Source organism: Grus americana, chromosome 12 (genome assembly GCF_028858705.1).
Source record: "Grus americana isolate bGruAme1 chromosome 12, bGruAme1.mat, whole genome shotgun sequence".
Classification (NCBI taxonomy): domain Eukaryota; kingdom Metazoa; phylum Chordata; class Aves; order Gruiformes; family Gruidae; genus Grus; species Grus americana.
In genome coordinates this window covers 15,268,433-15,285,898 of record NC_072863.1, presented here as the reverse complement: position 1 = coordinate 15,285,898, position 17,466 = coordinate 15,268,433, and the positions used below count along the sequence as shown (strand labels likewise).

The 17,466-nt window shown below is 45.5% G+C and overlaps 1 protein-coding gene across 3 annotated transcripts in view; it reads right to left on the bottom strand.

Moving 5' to 3' along the window:
- The window catches only part of MAMLD1 (mastermind like domain containing 1), a 274,819-nt gene that overhangs the window by 73,451 nt on the left and 183,902 nt on the right, over positions 1 to 17,466 (bottom strand). The window contains exon 1 of one of the 3 annotated variants that reach the window (XM_054839058.1): positions 10,581 to 10,843. The exons of 1 other annotated variant lie outside the window; for it this stretch is intronic. In XM_054839058.1, coding sequence (XP_054695033.1) covers positions 10,581 to 10,634 — 54 coding nt within the window. In that variant the 5' untranslated portion in view covers positions 10,635 to 10,843. Of the gene's footprint in view, positions 1 to 10,580; positions 10,844 to 17,466 lie in introns of those variants that run through there. One more of the 3 variants, XM_054839060.1, reaches the window with a different exon arrangement.

The following is a 17,466-nucleotide window of genomic DNA, read 5'->3' as shown; positions in this document are numbered from 1 at the left end:
GTCTGTGTCTCTTCAGTACAATTTATTTGCAGCTTTATGCAATGCAATATTAGAAAACACTTAGCACACAACCCTTGATGTGGAAGACAAAGAGAATTTTTTTGATTTAGACAAATTCCAAAGTCCTTGTCTAATGTTACCCAATGCAAAATTAGAAAGAAATTAGTGCTTGCATGGTCCTGTGCGTTTAAAAATAATTTGAATGACCCACTGCTTAAAGTATGGAAAGGGTCCTCTGTTATTAAAATCCAAACATATTTCATTTTAGACTGTACTCCAACTGAGAGGGTAAAGCTTGAAGAAAATCCCCCAACAGGGTTTTTTAATCAAGAAAAACAACAAACCCAAACTTCATGGAGCCTGTGATCAAATAATCTTACAGAGTTTGGACTTAATACACCAACAATGTCAGGCATTTCAATGCAGTAGCATCAAAACTAGATATTTACTGCTTGGTAGTGAGTAACCCTTTGAAAAGGGAGGAACAAAAATTCCTTTTTAATGAGTCACCGTTTGGCAGTCAGAGATCAAAACCTTTTGCCTGTATTTCTGACTGCAAGATTGTATATACTTGGGTTGTTTTTTTTTTCCAGTTTGTGTGATTTTATTTAAAACAGTTAATTAAAAAAATACAGGAACATGAAAAGTGAAGTCCTTAAAAGTACCTGACCATCAGCAAGATCTGCTGGCTTACTGAAATACAAGATGAATTCAGAAATTACTTCCATATATAGATTTGGAATTGTGACAATCCTAACAAGATTTAAAGTAACTAGTCAAAGCAAAATGAAATTGTACTCAGTATCTATTCTGATAACCACATGAAATGAGTGTTGCATAATTATTCTTAAACTAATGAAAATGTTTACATGCTAAATGTTGCACACTAATGTATGGGGAAAAAGCTTCTCGTGTGCAAGTGGAACCATGTATGACATGTGTCTTCGTAAAACATTCATTTGTTTACCGTTGCCCAAAACTTAACCCAGGAAGATCTGTGACTGAGAATGAAACATTAAAATACATGCCTGAGAGCAGATGCCATTTTGGTCTTTAAATATTTTCTTTCCCCCTATATAAAATTCTGAAGTTTCAGCAAAAAGGAGAATACTATGATGCGATGTTGGGGTGGGGGGGATAATCCACCTGCATTGGTATTACAGCCAAAGCAAAGAAATAAAACTCTCATTCACACTGAGGGGGTCTTAGAGTAAGATGTACCTGCCTTTATTTTGAATATAATTTCCAACTATGTGAAAAGTCCCTAAAGACCTCTGCTAGTAACAAGTAACTTCCTATTTACAAAATATTTAACTAGTTAAGGATTCTTAGCGTGAAGGTTAAGGTAAAGCACCATTATTCCTATTTTACAATGGACAAATAAGAACCTGGGAACTATTTACTCCAAAAACTGCCTCCACCTCTGGAAGCCTGTGGGGCTACAGATATTCAGACCCTTTGAAAAAAAAAAAATCTTGACAGGTTTGAAATCAGAATAGGCATTATTTGGGCTTGGCTTCTACCTTAGGAAATCTCTAAATTGTTATATGAAAACTCATATCCAGAAAAATAAGAGCAGGGACTCACGGCTCACTCCACACAGCTATCCAACAGCCATCCCGTCTAACTACTGATTGGCAAACGTGTCTCCAGACCTTACTGTCAGCTCACTGATCCATCCCATCCCTTGCATCAGTTCATCTTCATTTATGTTCAATTTAGTTATTAGAGTAAATAATTACAGTAACTGGTTACAGTTTGGGAATTGAGAGAACTGAAGAACGAATTCAGAGAAATAACCTGATCTACTACTGTAAAGGGAATCAATCATCCATCTCCTTCCACTAGTCTTTTTGGCAATCCGGTGTCACTGTTGTCACAAGCCTGGATAACGATGCCACATTAATTCTCCTCTTGAGAAAGGGACTACAAGATTTGACTCCTTAACTGTGTCCTATCTGACCTTGGGGAATCTTTGGGGGAGGTTTCCCATCAAATGCAGTTACAGTTTTTACTGAAGAATTACTGAGTTGGGCCCACGCTTTATAACTCGAACGCATGACACAAAAGTACACAACCAATCTTCTGTTTCCACTAGAAATAAATCATCAGTATGTAACCAACGATTTTGCAGATCCAACCCTATGCGAGAATTTGCATTTTCAAAGTCATCTCAACAAGCCTGCTCAGAGGTGATGGACACGGGGCAGAAGGAAGAGACAGCTACTGCAATTTTCACAGGCTTTTTTAACTACATTTATCTAACCTGGAGATAGGCTGCATTTCCCAACCCAAACCTTCCCAAAGGAACAAAAACCCAACAAACCTTTGTTGTAAATATTACAGAATATAGAACTGGAAAAGAAGAAAGTCATCCTATGTTTCGTAACAGAACCAGACTCCCTTCCTTCAAGACTACACACTCCTCTCAAGGCAACGTGAACTGCTGCATCGCTGATGTCAGTGTGAGCAGGCAGAAGAGGACATACGGCCTTTTGTACTGTGCCCAAGATGCCACTTGTTAAAAAATAAAAAATAAAAAAAATTCAAAAATCATTATCTGGGCTGGAAGAAACCCATGCCATCGTAAATGGTTCTTTACTGCAATTTGGAAGACCTTCTTAGAAAAAACATCAAACTACTCCTAGACATGTAATCCTAAACCCAAATGGTAGATGGGAATCAAGCAGAAACCATGCATTATTTTGGGGAAACCATGAATTATTTTGGGGAAACTTTTGCTGCCATGCTTATTTGAGTATTACTCTGTAACTAGATATCATTTCTATTACTGTGACTATGACTAACGAGTTAACAACACTATTTACACTAGTACTGTTGTATCATTAGAAACAACAAGATTATGTACTTTAATTCTAATGCCAGCACAATTATTTTAACACCAAGTGTGTCAGATCTGACTCTATACCCCTTAAATTAATTTCAGAGTAGTGGCTAAATAAAATGACATACTTCTTTGTGCTTTTGTTATAACACGCTCATGTGCAGCAAACTGTGAAGAAAATGTAGTAATTAGAGGTTAAATTAATCCCTGACAGACAGGCAGCTTAGTAAAGCTGGGCCCTCTTCAGAAAACATAGCATAAAGCTTGCCAGTCTTTCAGAATTAGGCACAAAGAATAGGCGAGATTGGCAAGTCCCTCACCACTGCAATCCAACCAAAGGGTAACGCTGAGAAGTCAGAGCAAGTCTTCGAGCAGCCAATACTACCAAGCAGATCTTGCGACAAATGTGATTTAGAGCTCCAAGCAGTTGTTGCTGCAGCAGCTCTAACTGCCTGATCAGGATCAACCACTTGAAATTAAAGACAGCCTTTTGCACAGCAGAACAGGCTTCTAACCGCCGTATAATCAACCTCGAGACGTTAATAAAAGTGAACAATGACATTATATTTCACAACATAACTAGAAAGTTACCTTGCTGCTTCTGTTTTTAATGCAGGTAATGGACTTCATCACCCGCAACAGAGTAAACGCGCTGCGTTATTCTGAAAACAATAAATAGGTATGTCTCGAGTAGGTGTAACTCCCAAACCTGCTCAAAGTTCTGAGGTACTTAATTCTAGAGAAAAAGAAACTTCCACAGAAATGCAAAAGAAAAACAACGCAAGACAAAAGAGGCAGCCAGATCATGTTGATGATATCCAGTAGCTATCTCTTTTTTGTGCGTGTCAACAGAAGTAAATGTTTTTTTCCAACCTCTCTAGCTGTGGCACGACAAAGGTAGCCAGTTTTGAAATCCGTGCCAATACAGCCTGTTATCAGGAGGGGAGAAACTCAAGGGTGCTTGGCTCTGTGCTGTGCAAAAAAATGCCCTGGCTTCCCCACGCTGACAAACCCCGGCGCAGGAATTGCAGACCGACCACTGCGTCCGTCCCACTTGACTTACACCTTACCTCCAAAGGTGGAAGGTGCAAAAAACTGACTTCCCCCTGAGCTAACACGGACTCCGCTCAATAGATTGCCTGACACGGGGTGAAACAATAACGTAGTTAACACCCGCCCCTGCAGAGGTAATCTATATCACGTCTGCGACAGGCTGAGCCCCCAGCTGTCCCTGCCTGCACGGGAAAGCACAACAGGCAGGGGCGGCTGGATCACCAGGTAAATTCAAAAGAAAAAGAAAAGAAAACCAAAAAGGCCTATATTGCAGTTCAAGTAAAAGCAAAACACAGGGCTCGCAGAGATTGCAGATCAGTGTGGGAGTGCATTAACACCACCGGTATTTCTGTACTACCCAGATCATCAATTATTAACAAATTAGGACATGCCTGATGGGGTACTTATGTAACACTTCTTTATCGATAAAACTGCCAAGTCCCTCGCACGGAAAAGCAGAGCGGATTTCAACAAGTCAGGATACGACACCTCCCTTTGGACAGGGTACAAGGATGGATTCCAGTTTCCCCCCACCTCAGCTCAGCCAAGAGCACTTCTGGTCAGCTCAGCAGCCCCCGCTCAAAGCCCGGGGCGCACCCCAGCAGCAGCCCTTTAATCAGGTCAGCGCTTATCAATGGCTCATTGTAGCGATGAGGCAGCGCTCAGGGTAAAGGGCCATACAAAATCCCGCATCCCCCTGCATCTCCCACGCCTGTGTCCCCCGTCCCCCCCCCCCGGGCACTCCACTGGCCCCACGCCCGCTCCCCGGGCCCAGCCTGCGTCCCCCAGCCGGTCCAGCTGGCCGGGCTGCGTGGGAGGGAGGGAACCCGCAGCTCTGTCCCCTGCTCTACCCTTTGGGCACAACTGTTCCGCACAGGAGCGGAGGGCCTGCTACAATTCAGCCTGCGGAGACAATATCCTGCTACAATTCAGCCTGCGGAGACAATATCCTCCACCTCTTCGTTTCCATTTCACTTCCTCCAACGGGCGAGAGCGAGCAGGGTGGGGGGCACGTAACAATCCCCCTTCCCTACTCAAGGGCCTGATCCGTGAGCCCTTAATTCTAGGATCAGAGTCCCATCTGCTATAAAATGAGAGAGGCCTGCTTGGCTGGGCCCTGCCAGGAGAAGGGCTGGTGCACTGTCCTACCGCCTGGCCTAACCAAGGCCCTTCGGTTCAGCCGAGATGCACAGCAAAGCACACAGCTCTAAAAAGGGCCGCTGCAACTTTGCAAGCAGGCGCTGTACAAAACAAGTGTTTTCCTCTTGAAGGAAAGTAATGACTTAGTGATACATTTTCTTCCATTTAAAAAAAAAAAATATTATTATCACCGAGGAAGCTCCCCAAGAGAAATAAAGACTCTTCATAGCTCGTTTGCATTTGGTAGTTATCCCTCTCTGACTGCACCACTCCCTGGTAGTGCAACTGGTGACTTCAAAACCGATGGAGTCATATCCCAAGAACCAAGAGCCCTGCTTACGCTGTCACCCTGAGTTATATGTTCATTTTGAACAGAGCTAACAGGCCAGTCCATAGCAACTGCAATGAAAAAAAAACCAACCCAGAAGACAAGGACATAAAGTGAAACCTTTAACTGACAAAGACTTCAGTTTTCTGTGCAAAGCACCAGCAGTAATAATAAAGAACACGGGAAGGAGACCATGATGCAAGCACAGACTGTTTTGCAAAGTTTCCCTTCAGCTGTTGGCAGCCCTGAAATGGGTTACAGAAAGTTAAAACTGTGTTATTGATCACTGCCTGTTATGCAGCACTGAGTTTGGTCTTTTTTTAAAAAATAAAACAGAATTGTTCTTTTGCTATTTTCACTGAAAACAATACTCCAGTATCTTCCAATATCCGGTCCAATCTGAAACAACACTAATGAGGGTAGTACTGAACGTCCGAACAGTTTCTTCGTATATTTGTTAAGCAATTGCCTTTTCGAGTGCACTCCTTTTACGGGTGCACAAAACAAAACTTACTATGAATACACAATGGTATCGTGCACATTTGGCATTTTACAGCAACACTCTAAAGTTCCCCTTCAAAATTACTGGCAAGGAAGGAAGTTCTGCATAATTTTAGCACTCAACATCTGAAAAAATTAGAACAGTCCCAACTGTTCTTTGAGATGTATAAAAGAACAGTTGAAAAACTTACAGTTGACTGGTGCTACCTAGGTTACCCGTCAATGGCATTGAAACTGGTATATTATTAAGAGAGGTGTATGATGGGAATTGGTTTATTGTGCTGATCCATAGTAACCAACTCCTGTTCGTCCATCATTTATCTCTCTCACCAGCGACATATGGGTTTGTCTATTCACACTCTCAGCATTCTCTCTGCTCCAACAAACAGTCAGCCTTTTCTGCTGGGATAAGGAGATTTTTTAGTTACATCCATTATGTGCGTATCAACATTTATGGCAGGAAGATAATTGCCAAAGAGCTCAGGGGGATAAAAGCTCCCTCTTTATAACACAAACCCCCCTTAAAAAAATCAATATTGATATAAAACAGTTCAACGCAAAACCTTGGTGTGTCTTCTGCTTCCTTCAGTTCAAAATACTTTTTTTTTTCCTTTAACATAGCAAGTCAAACTGGAACATCAGGTAGAAAGCCTACGTAATGAATTACACTACTGCTTTTCCCATAGAGGAAAAAATAGCAGTGTACAATATTAATTGTTCCTTAAAGAAGTGAGTGGCAAATGTGTCAGATATAAAGAGGGTTCCTTGGAGAGGCGCCAGCATCATTTAAACTGATTTAGCTATCTTTATTTGGAGACCATACCAATTACTAATGAATCGTAACTTATAGTCACCTTCGCCTAAATGTTGGAAAATGCTGACGCTTGGGAACAGCCAGCACGAAGGAACAATGAAAACCTGGGGCTCCTGCCTATTTCCCTATTTAAGGAGCTCAGACAACCTTCTACTACTCCATCCCCCAGTTTGGATAAATCCATTTGTCACAGCTTCTGCAAGATTGACTTCACTTTCCCATGGCTACATACTCATAAAAATTATTTTAAGGCGACTTTCATCAGAGTAGCAAGTAACATAGAACATTTATTGATTAAATGACTGGGAACCAGTGAGTTGCACTGTACTTAACCTACAGGACAACTCAGGGATTTTACTTACTGTTATCCTTGCCCTTGTGCTACCTTCTGCCTCCCTAACTTTTGTTTCTCTCATGAAGCCAGTTCCTAGGTTGATCCTTGTCCTACAGTCGCATCCAGGCAGGTTAGCGACCATTTAAATCAGGGCAAGAGTGTCAGCCTGACACCTTGGATCATGAACCCTTGCAGTAAATCTTCCTGTATGTTCAGAAAGCATCTAGCACAATAGCTCCCTAATCCCATTTTAAATCTCTGAGTGCTACCACATCGTAACATTTGTAACAAGATCAGTAAAAAACCCAAACCAAACACACTGTATTTATAAAGCACTCCTACCTGTGTAACAGGAAGCCATACAAAAGAATATAAAAAATATAACTGCCTCCTATGATTACTAATCTCTCCCAAAACCCTTTAACAACCACCTTAGCTTTAAAAAAAATCCAAGAGACTTTGCAAGTTCGAACTACTTAGTTACACGGGACTAAAATTGAAGCCCTGTCAATATTTGCTTTTCTGATTCTGAAGTATTAGTTAAAAGGATTAAAAATAGAGCTGAAAAACCTCAACTTAAAAAAAAACCTCTGAAAATAAAAAGCTAAATTAAATTGGAGCCACTCAATTCTAAACATTAAACGGCTTTTCACTCCCTCGAAAGGACCTGTTAACTGCATGTAACCTGCCTTACAATATATACTATTTGTTTTTTATCCCTGAGCAACAGACTATTTCCTGGTTGAGTTTAAAAACTCAGTGACGTTCCAATTTCAACCCACACATGTGTGTCACTGTCAACGTCAGTGGCAGGAAAACATTAGAAGTCACCCCTTGCTAATGCTTTCCTAACATGGAATTTCCTCGTATCTCGCTCCCTCAGCCCACCTCCTCCCTTCAGCTGAGAGCATCTTTCCCAAATTGCCTTTTTTTTTTTTTCCCCCAACATATGGCAGGGAGAGAGAACTGAAAATGGTCAGTGCCAGAACTAGATCGCTGCTTTTTTAGGTGCTAGCGTGTAACTTACTCAAACTGGTGGTGCCTGCCTTTAAGTCGGAGCGCGGCCGCAGACAAGCAGCCCCCCGAGCCGGGAGCTTCTCCCACCGATGTGCGTGTTTGTGTCCCGAGCATCCCGCACCCCCACCGCGCTGTTAGTGCCTCCCACCCCCGCTGTCACTCCGCTTGCAGGCAGCTTCTCGCACGGTGATACCCAAAAATACGTTCCGGCGGGTAGCCCGCTTTGGGGGTGGCGGGGAAAAGCCACTCCCGGCGCAGAGGGGGGCGCAAGGCCCCCGTTTATCCGGGGGATGCCCGTGCTCCTGCCGCCGAGCCGGCGGCGGGGGGGGGGGGGGGGGGGAGCCGATCAGCTGCCCGGGGCGGGGGAGGCAGCAAACAGCTGCTGGGTCCGGCAGGTTCAAGGCCGTTCCGGCTCCCTGTCTCCTGGAGGCACCATATGGTCCACCTCGCACATCAGCAGCTTTATTTCCCCATCAGCTCGGTCCAGAGGGGGAAGCTCCGGGAGGGGCAGCCCCCCTCTGCCCCCCGCCCCCAACCCCCAGGGGCATGGGCATTAGGCATTACCCGGGGATTACAGGGCTAAGCAGGGAAACACTCGCATTATATAACAGGGGGAGCATTTCGCCCCTCCCGGCGCTCCCACACCCCTCCCTCCCTCCCTCGCCGGGGCGGCCGCACGGCAGCGGGAGGCGGCCGGAGCGGCGGCGGGGGGAGCCCGGCGCCTCCGCCCCCGGCTGGGGGAAGGGGCCAGACGCAGTTAATCTCCCCGCTGGCGGGTCGGGGGAGGGACTGCGGGGTCCCCCCCGGTGCCGGAGGAGGAGGCGGCAGGCTCGTCGTGCAGTGCCCGTGCCAGGAGGCTCCCTACGAGCGGCCAGTGCCCGAAAGGCTCATCTGCTTCCGACGGGAAGAGGCGAGGCGATCACGCGTCCGCACGCTGCGCCGGGGAAACTGCCCGGCCGGTCGCGTCGGGCGTCGGGCAGCGGCTCCGCGGCGCCTCCCGGCCCCCGCTCCCCAGCCCCGGGCTCCTCCGCCACCTCCCCCCCGCCGCCCTGCCGGGAGCACCGTAGAAAACAAAAGCGGCCTTTTAATTTATTGTTCCGGGGAGGGGGGGGGAGCGGTGTGAAAGGAAACCAAAGCCCGTTTTCTTCCAAGAAACGGCCGTTCTCCCCGGGATCCCTCCGAGTCACCCTGGTGACAACCCCCCGCCAGCCAAACCCGAACAAAAGCCGCGGTGCCCTCGGCCCCGCCGCTCCCCCGGGCCCAGCAACAGGCCGGGTAAGACGGCGGAGGAGGGACCGGGCGGAGGGATCGCCTGTGGACCGGGAGAGAGGGGCAGCCCCTGCCTTAGAAGGAGACGTGGGACCGAGTCAGCGAGCGCCTTGTTTACCCTGCAATTGCTCTAAACCCCGATCTTAATCACAGGATGAGAAACCAAAACAGTTTAAATCGTGAGTCAGCATGCATTTCATTTCAAATACATGTATAGTCTCGGAGAGAGCGGCAGACACGCCGCGTTTGCACCATCTCCCTCACTTTTGGGCTATTCCCGTTTCGAGAAACGCGCACACACACACGCAGCCTCCCCAGAAAGCAGGCTGCACGCTGCGCTCCACGCTCTGCTCAGGAATAACCGGGGGCTCCTTCTGGGCTCGGCGGAGCCTTTTGTTCAAAATCCTGCCTATATACCGTGCGCTTCAGACTCCCAAAATAACCAGGCACGCCGCTGCCAACACAAATACCAGGAGTTACAAAAAAAAAAAAAATACAGAGCACCACTAGCCCCTCTACGCGTGACACCTTCCCGGAGGAGTCCCCTTGCCATGCTGGGTTTATCCTTCCCTGCCGGTTTGACCTAAGTTTGCCCGCAGCCCCGGCGCGGGGCTGAGCGAGCCCGGCTGTGTTTACGCACCGGCCGTGCCCCCATCCCGCTCGCCCCCGGGCCGAGACCGGCAGCATCCACCTCCTCTCCCCCGCGCCCCGCAGCGCATCGCCACACGAGCAATGACACGAAAACCCACCGAGCGTGTGTCGTGTGCCGCCCCCCCCCGCTGCCGGGCCGCGGACGGGGCTCGCCGGCGTGGCCGCCCCCTCCCCGCTGGCCCCGGGCGCTGCCCGCCCGCCCCGCCGCCCGGAGCCGGCCGCCCCGCTGCCGTGCCGGAGACCGCACCGCCCCGGAGATCACCTTATTCACCACCATTTTAAAGCCCACGAACCCCCCTCCCTCCCGCCGCAAGCGACAGTCTCCCTCCTCTCCCTGGACTGACACCAGGTCTCACCAGAAAGGAGGGCGAAATCTTTACCCCAAGTTTCTGGTTTCTTCTCTTTCAAAGCCCCGGCGCAGCCCCCACAAACACGAACTAGCCGGGCGAAGCCAGCACAAGGTGGGCACTTTCTTAACACCGCGTCTGCAAACTTTACAACCCCGGCTGCGAGCGGCTCCGGCTGCGGCCGCGCCGAGTCCGGGCGAGCAACTATTCCGAGGGTGTTTTAACTCCTTTTAAATCAACTCCTACTTTTCCAGTCCATATCGATTTCAAACGCTACTTACTGGAATATGTGGCTCCATACGTGGTGCTTCTACCCGCTGGGAAACCAGCAGCATCTTGGACTGGGGATCAACCGGCTTTTAGATCCACTTTGGCTGTATTTAGCAAAACCCAGCACCGCAAAGGACTGAGACTGTTTTCTCCTTTTAGGTTCCAGACAAGTTCATCCTGGCGTTGCAGTTTGCTAATGATTCACTGTCTGTCTCAATCTGCTCACTACATTTCCATCAACCCACAGCTTCCTCACTTAGAAGGTGGAGTTTGTGGGGTTTAAGTTACTGATAGGCATATCTAAGTGCTGTGTCACTCAAAGAGGAGGAGACACACACACTCTCACACACACACACACACTCTCACACACACTCACGGCTCCAGGCTTAAAGGGGAAGCAACACTTTCTTCTCTTTAGAAACTGGAAACCTCACAGATCCAAGGCATTTTTTAAATTTTTTTTTTTTCTTCTGTGCATCAAGGCGAAAATCATGCAGCCTACGGACAGTATTTTAACACGCAAAAAGCTGCTTAGCATGTTTAGCGCATTTTTTGTAGAGCTTCAAGTTCATTTAGTACAAAAGTAGGGTAGCTCAGAAATATACCGGCAATTAATGGCTAATGGGTTTTTTTTTTTCCAAACCAAAACGTACAAATCACTGAACAGATAGCCCGAGGCATGAAGTGTAAAGGTTTGAGTTATTCTTAAAAAGTGTAGTTTCCTGTCTCTTTATGCCATTATGATACGATATTCAGCACTTTAACACTCATAAAAGGGTTAAACTCATCTCGCACAGGTGAACCCAGGTTACCAAGAAGGAAACAGTAGAGTTGTTTCATTTTCCCCCTTTGTGCTATGTACATGTATTTTTGAAGGCAGATACAATTCTGAATAGAGAGCTCCCATAAAACCACGCACTTCTCATATGACTATAAATGTGCTTGTTACAAGCTGCAATCTCTGAATATTAATTTTGACAGCCGATCAACTGAAAGCTGAGACCTATCCAGACCTCCTCTTGGATTGTGCAGAAAGGACTGGGAACAGCAGGCTGCAGGCAGCTAGGAGAGCACACTGGGTCCACAAATAATTGCTGGTATAATTTCATTTCATTACCTTGCTAAATCAATACAACTGTCACTCCTGTCCTGATACACTGGTGATGCTAGAAACCCTGTCCCAATACACTGACTCAATGGATGAGATGCGGAAGACATAGTACCGTTTCTAATAAAATGTCTCATTTTTTAAATCATTCCTAAAATAGTAATATTAGTAAATTAAGCTCTATAAAATTAAGAAGAAAGTTATTTGAATAAAACTAAATTACTGTGGCCAAATGCATACAAGTGGAGCCAGAATCTGGCCTCGCTTTCCTGAAAGTTTTCCACTTTCCAGCAATCATCTTCAACTTGCAGTTAACTTATAGACCAAACCCATCTTCACACCCCGAGTTAATAAACATCAGGAATATCACTTCATCAACAGAGAAAAAATTGTTTTCACCTTTGCTGAAACCTCTAGCTTTCCTGTGACTGCTGGAACAATGGGCTCACTCCTCTGAGCAGCATTTGTATTACTTCTGTTTGGATTGTTTGCAAGTTTATTGGTTTGCTTTTCTAATGATTTTGCCTTCTATATTACTTATAATTACTTCAATGTATTTTGTCTATTGAAAAAAAGATGCACGAAAATAATAAATTTGTGTGGGTGTGAGCACCATGAATTCTACAGACTCTGAGGGCCACATCACAAAAGGTTTCGGTGTCTAAGGGGAAGTGCATCGACACCTGACATTTGGGTTTGTTGGGCTGCCCAGATCGAATCTACAACTCTACCTGAGGTGCCAGGGCTCAAACGCCGCATTACGGCACCAGCATGGGATTTAAAAGAGCCAACGTGCTGAGCAGGAGACACCTAAAATGAGCAAGCTCAGTGGAGACGTGTGTTTATCACGCATGAATTAAGCTCCACCTGCAAGGAGGTGCCACTGTCTGCCCAGTATGCAATGTCTGGAACCGTCCCCTGAAGGTATACGTGTGTGTAAGGGCTCCTATCTATCTGCCTGGAGGTTTTTGGACCAAAATATGCATTTATGAAATGAGTGGGACACACAGGGATTCCCACATTCTGTAGAACCTACTGACAACACCATGACCAGATGATGAACACACGGTAGGTCCACGTCAGTTTTTCTATGCAGCACCTACAGTGTGCACTAGTCATTTGTCCAGAAGTTTTGGACAAACCACGTCATTCATGACTCTTGCCAGACATCTGAACTTCCTGACAAATGGCAAAAGTCCTAAGGACTGTCATTTGCTTTGTTCACTTCACAGAACTAGACCAAAGGACTTCCCCAAAAGGAAGACAACATGAATAGGGTGCACAGGAGTCCTGTCTGTACCTGCTCGTGCAGCAGGAATGCTGCTGCTGTCTTTAGTTGTCAAGGGAATCTACTTGCCAGATAGGGGGTTGTGTTCTCCTCTGTAAGGTGGGATACACTCTCAGGTGGAAATCGAATTGAGACAAGTACTTTTATCAGTTGGTTGGTCCACAACAGAATTGTGGCAACATTTCTTTTTTTTTGAACCTACTGTCTCGAGCTGTGTGAGGTCTGGAGGTCTGGATTTCACTCTGGCAGCCCGGTGCCACGTGTCCCCTGCTGCCAGCGCGGTGCTGTGGACTGATCGGGCGAAGCTGTAAGGTAAGCGCTGGGACGCTCAGCAGTGTCACAGCAAGGACGGGTTTGGGTGAACGCAGACGCCTAATTCCAGGCAGTGTGGGCTTTTAACAGAAAAGTAACACCCTCGCAGAGATCACTCATTTTCAGCGATGGGTAATGGCTAAGCAAGGGATTTCAGGGTTGCAATTTTGGTCTTTGGTGATTAAATTATGAGCCCTTTCTTTAGGCATATTTACTATAGCTGACCTGGGGGAATCCCTGGCTGCTCGGGAATCAATGACAAAACTTGCACTGGCTTCTTCAGGGCAGCATTTTATCTTCCTAGGTTAGGCCTACCCTAAGCAAATTGCAGACTATCTTATTATTGTGCTTCTGCCTTATTTTGAAAAGGTGAGCTGTGGGATTCTGCAGAAGAGAGACAATTCGAAGGGCATCAAGACTGTTATGGCCACAGGCTGTGGCTTGCCAGGATGTATCCTAGTACCTCAGATGCTTCCCCTGAGGCTGGGTATCAAACCTGGGCCTGACCGGCTGGGATTAATCCCCTTCTTTCTCAATTTTACAGTAGTTTACCATATTTTGCTTAGCATCTTTAATGTCCATAGAAAATGTAATTTGTTTTTTTCACTTAATAAAACTAGTGTAATTTCTTTCCAAATAGAGCTGTCTGATTCAAAAGCCAGAGTCAGAGAGCTGAGAAGTTATAACTATCTAAACAAATAACAAACTGATGAAAGGATTGCACTGAACTGTATCTTTTGGGGAAAAAAAAAAAAACAAACACCAAAACCAGACAGGACCAATGCTTGTCCTGTACTCCTTACTTTCTGAAGAAGCAGCATCTTTTTACCTGTCTAAGGAGAACTGTTATTTGGAAAGCTACGATGTGCTAAATAACTGCCTAACGTTACGTTCACCAAGCAAAAGGATCACGCGCTCAGAAACAATCTTGATGAGCTGTGTGAGCAACAGGCACTGCCAATACCAGGTGGCCAAGGGCTAGAGAAAAGACTTGCATCTTTCCGGTTGGTGTGAACTAAACATGCTAAAACCCGAGCGTCCAGCTAACCTTAATGGTGGGACTCTGTTCTCCCAGGAGAGCCGTGCCGACTCCCAGCTGGCCTCTGGGTGTTCCTGACATCAGCGAGGACAAGGGAAGTCTGAGCAGACAAGGGTTGCTCTGCGGCACGGCTTGCACACCGGAGGGAAGCGGCAGCTGAGCAGTGCAAGGGTTCACCACAGATTCACTGAAGGATTCACAAATTCATCAGTGACCCAGAATCAAATGGATGGAAATCATGTGATGCTTGCTACTCGCATGCTTTTGACCTGAAATCAGGTAAAATCAATGGCTTTGGCTGAAATACGCTTTGAGTGTATGTTTATTGGGAGCTAAAACACAAAGCAAAGCTCCCGAGGAATAAAATCACATGAACTACAACAGATATATACAAGCCTTCATAAGCTAAACCATAAGCTGTCCTAATTCTACCCAAAACACAAACCCTTAGCGTGCGAGAGTGAGGTGCAAAATTCAAGGGAGCGATGTATAAACTGGGATGTGGGTAACTCTATCCCACAGCAAAGACAACTATTAGGCCGAACATACAGAGGCTGATAAGGAAGAATATAACAAAAGATGAAATTATTCCTCTGATAGAAAATTACAGAAAACCCACACAGACCCAACTGTGTTTGCTTTCAAGGAACGCAGACAACTGTGGCATAATTGCAAGTCAGCATACTATAAATAAGAACATAAGAATTCCCATCAGACCAAAGGTGCACCTAACCAGTAATTTTTTTCTGGATATCAGTGATATCCATTTTCAAAAAGTACTTAATTAAACTGTGGAGATCATTACCATGGATGGACATTTTAGAATAAATGGGTTCAAAAGGGATTAGAAGTACTTATGGAGGGCAAATTCACCAGCGGCTATTTAACACAAAGGTCTGGATGCGACCTCTGGTTCTGAGCCACTACCTGCTGGAAGCTGGCAGGCGATGTGAGGGGAGGAAGGACGCTCCGTCCATGCCTTGTGTACAAAGCAGGTTCTTTCCTAAGGGTCTGGTAGCAGCCACTTCGAGGCACAGATACCGGGCCAGACGAACCTTAGGTTTGACCGGCCAGTATTGCATTTTTTAAGCCAGGTTAGATCAGTGATCTAGTTAATTTGGTATCTCGTCTCTGACCACAGGTTGATGCTTCAGAAGACAGAAAAGAAACCTTTACTGAACAATTGCAGGACAAATCGCACGTGGCAGTACAAGTTTCTTAGCAAGTTTCTTCCTAAGGACAGACAATCTGTAACGGACTGATGCTCAGAACCGGGAGGGCTCGTGTCCCTTGCGTACTTCCCCCAGAGTACACTGCAATATATCAGGGATGAGATTTCTAATGCATGCAAAATTTCAGTTCATTTCTGAAACCCGTTATACTATTAACATCAGTAATATCATGTGTCGAGTAAAACAGCATCTCAGGTCGTTTCCGAATGTGTTTAATTGGATGTCCTTTTTTTTCCTAGTAAAAGTATATGGGAAATACCTGAAAATAGATAAATTGCATCAATAAACAATTTTAATTTCCTCAGTGAAGCTTGCCACATTAAGTAATTTTATAAGTCATGTAGGAAAATACGTATCATTGTTAATATAGCAATTCTAATTTTTTAAAGAAACATTACTTTTAGGAAAATAGGAAGCTTGAAGGAAAAAGCTTTTGTTTGTGAGCAGTTAACTAAAGGGTTTCAGCGTGGCCTTCATTGATTTGGACATGAAAGAACAGAGTTTGTCAACTTTTCCTTCAGTAGGTCATTATTTACATGAGTGTCCATGGAAGAGTGTATAGGTAAAATCATCAAAGGATGGACTGACGTGCTAATATTTCAGTGTGTACATGAACTAGCTTAGGAAATTATATACACCAAAACGAATGCTGATTTTGTCTTTTGTACAGAAAACCAGACACAGATCTAACCAGAATCTCTGTGCTAAGGAGTTAAGAGATGACAACGCTCGTAGTAATTTCTTCTTATTTTCATAGAAAGGTACATAGCATTAAGTGTGTAGCTTCTACTAAAGTATAGGTTAAAATCACATTCTTAATGTCTGCTTGGATGCCAAATGCTTGTTCCAAATTGATCTACTTTGAACTTATATTTTAAATACAGAAATCAATTATTTGCATAGCTCAGAGATACACTTAAGCACATGCTTAACATTATGTATGACTCTCTCAGAAATTGAGGGGATTACTTGAGTGCTTCGGTAAGCACACCGATACCTCTGCACCATCAGCACTGGTGTGATCAAGTCTTGCTTGCATGAGGCAAAATCCCAGCCCTGCTGACATCCCAAGCTCAAGACCACTACTCAAAATCTTTTCATGTCAACAAAAGTCTGTTGATCTCACCCACACATTTCATTTTTACTTGAGTGAAATCTGGCCTGTAGGATTTACCTCTGCAATATTTTACCTCTCTTCATCTCTACTTGCAGTCAGGCCATACGAAGTCGCAAAGCGTGCTGAGAGCAGATCACCACCACGACCGAGGCTAGGAAGCAGTGCTAGAAGAATATCAAATACTGATGCACCTTTGTCAAGGCCAAAATATTCTATAGAAAGGCTGAATTATGACCAACATGTTTAACTGTCTTTGTACAGGACTTACGGTCATTTCAATTCTGGTTGTCCTGCAGCTAAGAAGGTTTTCCATTAAAAATATAGACGCTGCAAGCGAATATAACATCACATTTAATAGCTGTATTGTTAACAGCAATATATTGAAAAAGTTTGCTAATTAATGGCATTTATCCAGTTCTGACTTGTGCATAAAACGCCTTCCCTCTTGATTTACGACGCGTGCTCCCTGCACGGCTGCTGCTGGCTGTGCCCGGTGAGCAGGGGCTGTGCCTGGCCTTGCTCACCGAAGGCGCAGGGCTGTAGGAGCATGGGATGGCAGGCTGAGGCTGCTGCACATTTCACCTTACACCTAAGAATAAAAGCCATCATACGCTGAACCGACAGCGTACATGCAAATGCACAGGCATCGCTGAGAAATGAGCCTGCGGTTGCGATGCCAGTCACTACCCAGGCGATGCCTTTTCTCCAAGCGTTACCTTTGGCAGCGTTCACACGTTTGTTGCTTGCTGCAGAGCCTCTGCAGCCAAGTGGGCACAAAAGCAGCTTCCAGCCCATGGAAGG